General features: G+C 34.0%; 1 protein-coding gene across 1 annotated transcript; it reads right to left on the bottom strand.

Annotated features, from left to right (window-relative positions):
- Nucleotides 1-3170: 3170 nt before the first annotated feature.
- On the bottom strand, nucleotides 3171-4853 carry LOC133332696 (spermine oxidase-like). Its single transcript, XM_061541075.1, has one exon. The coding sequence runs from the start codon at nucleotides 4851-4853 to the stop codon at nucleotides 3171-3173; it is 1683 nt and encodes a 560-aa protein (XP_061397059.1).
- Between the last annotated feature and the right edge of the window lie 739 nt (nucleotides 4854-5592).

Here is a 5592-nt window from a genome sequence, read left to right as displayed (position 1 = left end):
AGCCCTCGATTAGTTTGAAGTATTTTTGAAAATTTTTTCATTCAGAACACTTCGATATACTGCACTTAAGAGATTTAGTGTGAAAATAGAAAATTTTTGCATGCAATTTTTCCATAAATAACGGTTCTTATGAAAATACCTCGACTTTGAAGTGGCCATATAATTAAAACATTGTGTGGGATTTTTTACTTTACTGCATTTTTTGAAAATATTTTTAGAAAAGCTCTTTAATTTACTTAAATTATGTAAACTAAGCACCGATAAAATCATGTACAGATACAAATTTTTGAAAAAAATCTGTAAAATCTATCAAAATTGCCAGCAATTTGTACAGTACACCTTACGTTCAGAAAATCACCCTTATTATAGAAAATAAAGGTCCGAATGCACCAGAAATTGCTAGAATTAGTAGAAAATAATTAATAATTCTCAAAATAAAGAAATATTTGAAATAAAAACTCAAAAAATTGGAATTTACCTAAAGGAACGATTCAATTTCAATAGCCTTTACTGAAGAAGGCCGGAATATTTTTGCAGTATGTGAGAAAAAATCGATTGATATTGGTATTTATTATTTCTGGCACACAGCAGCATGTTTGATGGTCAACTCTTGACCCTTAAAATCTATTGAACATGAAAATATTTTTCCAAAATAATATTTTTTGATTCGAATAACTTCCACTTAATCTATTTTAGTATCAAGGAAGTAAAAATTGTACAGTTTGACAAATATTTGAAGTCTTGTGTTGAACATCAAAAATGCTGCTGTGTGCCAGAAACTTTTACTCGTCAACCTAGGCGTTTATCTCTGTTCGTTCTGTTCTGACAGATATATTTTTTGATAAAATATATTCCCTACTACTCGAACAGTCGATTTGATATAATAAATGCCAATATCAATCGATTTTTTCTCACATACTGCAAAAATATTCCGGCCTTCTTCAGTAAAGGCTATTGAAATTGAATCGTTCCTTTAGGTAAATTCCAATTTTTTGAGTTTTTATTTCAAATATTTCTTTATTTTGAGAATTATTAATTATTTTCTACTAATTCTAGCAATTTCTGGTGCATTCGGACCTTTATTTTCTATAATAAGGGTGATTTTCTGAACGTAAGGTGTACTGTACAAATTGCTGGCAATTTTGATAGATTTTACAGATTTTTTTCAAAAATTTGTATCTGTACATGATTTTATCGGTGCTTAGTTTACATAATTTAAGTAAATTAAAGAGCTTTTCTAAAAATATTTTCAAAAAATGCAGTAAAGTAAAAAATCCCACACAATGTTTTAATTATATGGCCACTTCAAAGTCGAGGTATTTTCATAAGAACCGTTATTTATGGAAAAATTGCATGCAAAAATTTTCTATTTTCACACTAAATCTCTTAAGTGCAGTATATCGAAGTGTTCTGAATGAAAAATTTTTCAAAAATACTTCAAACTAATCGAGGGCTGATCGATATATGTTTACCACAGTAAATGTTTTAATTCTGTGACCACCACTGTATATTTTCGTCCGATTTAATGCAAATTGTGCACCAAGGTCCCTATATATCTTTCGATTTGCACGAAATTTGGCACAGTGTAATGAATTAGGTATAGAATGATGTCTGTTAAGTTTCGTGGAAATCGCTTCAGATTTAGATATAGCTACCATATATATTTTCGTCCGATTTAATGTAAAAGGTCCACCAAAGCCCCTTAATATCTTTCGATTTGCACTAAATTTGACACAGCGTAATGAATTAGGTATATAATGAGGTGTGCTAAGTTTCCTGAAAATCGGTTCAGATTTATATATAGCTTCTATATCTGACCTAATGAAAAATTTAGTATCGGTTGCAGAATGATGATGAATGGTCCTTTAAAAATGCGACGTTTGTTAGGACGTGGTGAAGGGTATCATATAGTCGGCCCGTCCGACTTTACTGCTTTCCTTACTAGTTTAAATATAATTTGAAGTCCATAGAGGCCACTAAAACAACTGAAAAATTATCCACGACTTGTATCATTTCCATAAGTTGATTTAAACAGCATTTGGAATTATTTTTCATTCAAAAATCTTATATTTTTATACCAGAATTTCAAAAAGTAAACAAATATTTTTATTAATATTTCAAAATGTTGAATTCTGATTGGCTGAATGTAATTTGCTTCAAGTTTTGTATGTAAATGTTCTCATTTCCCATTTGACTCTCATTTATTGAACATTGTTGTAAAACAGGGCTGTCCACACTAATACATGCAAATGTTTCTTATTGTATTTGTTTCAAATACACAATTTTCAAATTTATGTTTCTCTCTTGTTAAACTGTGAGAAAAATTGTAAAAACTTGTATTTCAAATTTTAAGACAGAAGAACATTTTGTATTCAATGCAAATATGCTTGTTAATGATATATTTTCCTATATAAAGATAGATTTGCTTCTTTTTCGCCAATCCCCATTGTATTGGTCACATATTTCGACTTTTTCTGAACTAATTTTTGCCAAAAATATCCTAATTTTTTCGTTCAGTGTATGAAAACAAAAAGGAATGAATGACAATTTTGAAAATATTTTTTGTTTTCAAATGTTTCTATTTTTATCATTGTGTGTGTGAGAGTTTTGACACACACCGACAGCCCATGGGACCTATTTTGGGCACACCTGTTGTAAAACTTTACATTTAATTTAGTAGTTTTTCGAATTTTTACCAGGAGGATTTGCTACCCAATAATAATTCAAAATACCAAACTACGGCCAATTTGGTTGAAAAACGTGTTTGTACTCCCCAAAATGCCGAAATTGGGGGATACTGTTATACCGGGGCTATTCTAAAAAGACAATATCATTGTAATGAGATTTTACAACCCAATGAGAAATTAAAATAACAAATTACAGCTAATTCAAATGAAAAACGTGTCAAAATACCGAACATACAAGAAGATATCGATATATGGGGATATCCTAAAACAGGGACCAAAGATAATTTTTGGTAGAAAGATGTGGTAAGCAATTTGAACCCAAAGTACCAAATTACAACCAATTCTGGACCCGTACTTTTTGTGTATTTTTGAGTTATTGATCTTCCACTTCACTATTACTTCACTATTAAGTAAAACAGAACTGTAACAAAGTTTTTTTATGAATTTCAAAAACAGAATTTAAAAAAATCAAAACAGTTAAATTTATTCTTTCCTATAAAAGTTAATTAAACGATTAGCCTCCCGATAGCCGGACTCAACAGCTCCATGAACGGTGGAGAAATGATGCCTGCTAGTGGCCTCGCCGGCAAATAATAAAACGGGTTTCATATTTTTCGAGCAAATGGCAGCGGCTTCATTCGCCGCATCATCGGCAACAGGTCCCTGACTAAAAACTGACGTCGATGAACAACTTTTATTAGCGGGAATTTCTGACATTTGCACTGTCAATGGTTGGGCTAATTGCAGAGCCGAAACATTCAGCTGTTCACTTAACATCGAACGAAAAGAGTAGGCTCCCAGAAAATTCGAATTCGACTGCCAGCGACTAATTTGTACTTTCAACGGCTGGGGAATTTCCCATTTCCAAAGAAAACGTCTCAGCAAATACATACAACCGTCTATTACTTGATCTTCTGGCATTTGCTCCAATTTCACAACATACGAACCGACAATCCAGGCTAATAGGACCCGGGGTTGATAATTAACACAATAGAAACCAAAAATCTCTTCTACCCATTCATAGGGGGTACGTTGTAAATCTTCCAGGTCGCGTTTCAACCACAGCATTGTAAAGCCATACCAATCTGTGGGCCAGAATTGTACTGGAAATTCAAGGAAAATTTTACCAACACTTCCATATCCCAACCCAACAATGGCTAGTTTCTTTTGCATTGGCAGTGGAGGGTGGAACATTGATTCCAGTTTGTCTTTTAATACTCCCAAGGATACGGTGATGATCACATGGTCAGCTTCATATTCCTGTGAACCATTGCAGCAGCGTACTATCACCTTGCCATTTCCCAAATGCCAACGAATGTGCTCCACGGGACAATTGAATTTAATTCGGTCTTCCAGTTCACCAAAAGGTCGTTCCTCATTAGAACCCATTAGCTGGTGTAGGAATCGCACATAACCCTTATCTTTCCAATTCAACAGATAATCACCCGGACATTGCCAATATTCGTGGATACCCTTAGCCGATACTTCCTCCATGCCAGAGGCGGTTTCGGAACTTTCAATTTTTTTGAAATTCTCCAAAAATTCCCATGCCACTTCCTTGTCAATTTTTGTATCCGATAAATCTCTTAAAACTTCTTGAAAACGTTCATTGAGAAAATCACCAAACGAACCTTCGAAGCTATTCAACTCCTCCGAATGATTTTCCAAAATTCTTGTCAATAACGTCTTTAAAAAATCCGTTGTGTCCTTCCTCAACACCTCACCATTTGAGCGTATACACTCGAAGCTGTTATAAATTTCTCCGGTCGTTTCGAGCCAATCATGCTGTTGTACCATTTCATAGACAATATTTCCCCTCTCACCGTGGACCCATTGGGCACCCAAATCGATTACATTATTAGCAAATTGTTGGGTAAATATTCGACCGCCAATACGATTTTCACCTTCGAGTATTAAAAGATTTTTAAATCCAAATTCTAGAAGTTTTGTGGCACATGATAATCCCGCGGCTCCCGCACCTATTATAATTATATGTGGATCGGGAGGAGGAGTAGGCGCTGTAATGGGCATTGAACTACTTTTGGTGGCAATCAGAGAACTTCCAATACTGAATATAGAGTCATTGGACATTAAATGTTGGGCTATATTTTCAGATCGGCATTTCTTTTTGCGAAAATATTTCTGCAACAGTGCTCCGAAACACATTTTGTTCGCGGTGTTGAAATTTAGAGGTATTTGTTTTTGCGGATTTTTATTAACATATTTAAATGTCACAATTTTGTGTTTTTATTCAAATCTTTTTTATTTATTTTTTACACCATTTCCACAATACGTTTAGAATTAGAATATAGGAAGAACTTGGAAAAAAATTACCATTCCGTTCGCAACACCTCAACAAAGCTATCGAAGACCCCATAAAAGTTGCTCTGAACAAAATGCTATGTCGATTTAGCCATGTTTGTCTGTCCTTCCGTCTGTTGAAATCTCGATACAGATCGCAATAATTTAGATAGAGCTCTGATATTTTACAAATATTTTTAATACCCATCACATGGTGGTGGGTATAAAAAAAATTCAACCCAGTCGAAACTAGCGACGTTTTTACTTGTCGCTCTCCCAAAACTAACTAGTAAATTATAAAAGAACTTTTATTTTCATCAATCTGTCTTGTCTATTTCCAATTTCAAAAACTTTGGAACCTGTATTAGTCGCGCGTAGAATGTGACGAAGACAGGTGTATGGGTTTAGAAAATGTGTCGTGTGGTTCTAGTTTAATTGCTGGACATGTGTTAAGTATTGCGTGATGAATCCTTATCCCATACGAATTGAGTCGATCGCCACTTTCGTCTTCTTTGTCGATTTAGGTTAATCTGCTACAATTGCGGGGAATGGTCGCCAAATACAACATTCATATGAGCCTCTATGATAGGTGCGAACACCTAGT

The sequence above is a fragment of the Musca vetustissima genome, unplaced genomic scaffold (genome assembly GCF_032173495.1).
Source record: "Musca vetustissima isolate MV318-11 ecotype Yass unplaced genomic scaffold, APGP_CSIRO_Mvet_v1 utg13449, whole genome shotgun sequence".
In the NCBI taxonomy this organism is placed as follows: Eukaryota; Metazoa; Arthropoda; class Insecta; order Diptera; family Muscidae; genus Musca; species Musca vetustissima.
Note: the sequence above shows the minus strand (reverse complement) of the source record. Positions and strands in the feature narration are given on the sequence as shown.

Bases quoted from the DNA above. Each gene is read 5' to 3' on its own strand.
- LOC133332696 (XM_061541075.1), bottom strand. From the start codon at position 4,853: ATGTGTTTCGGAGCACTGTTGCAGAAATATTTTCGCAAAAAGAAATGC.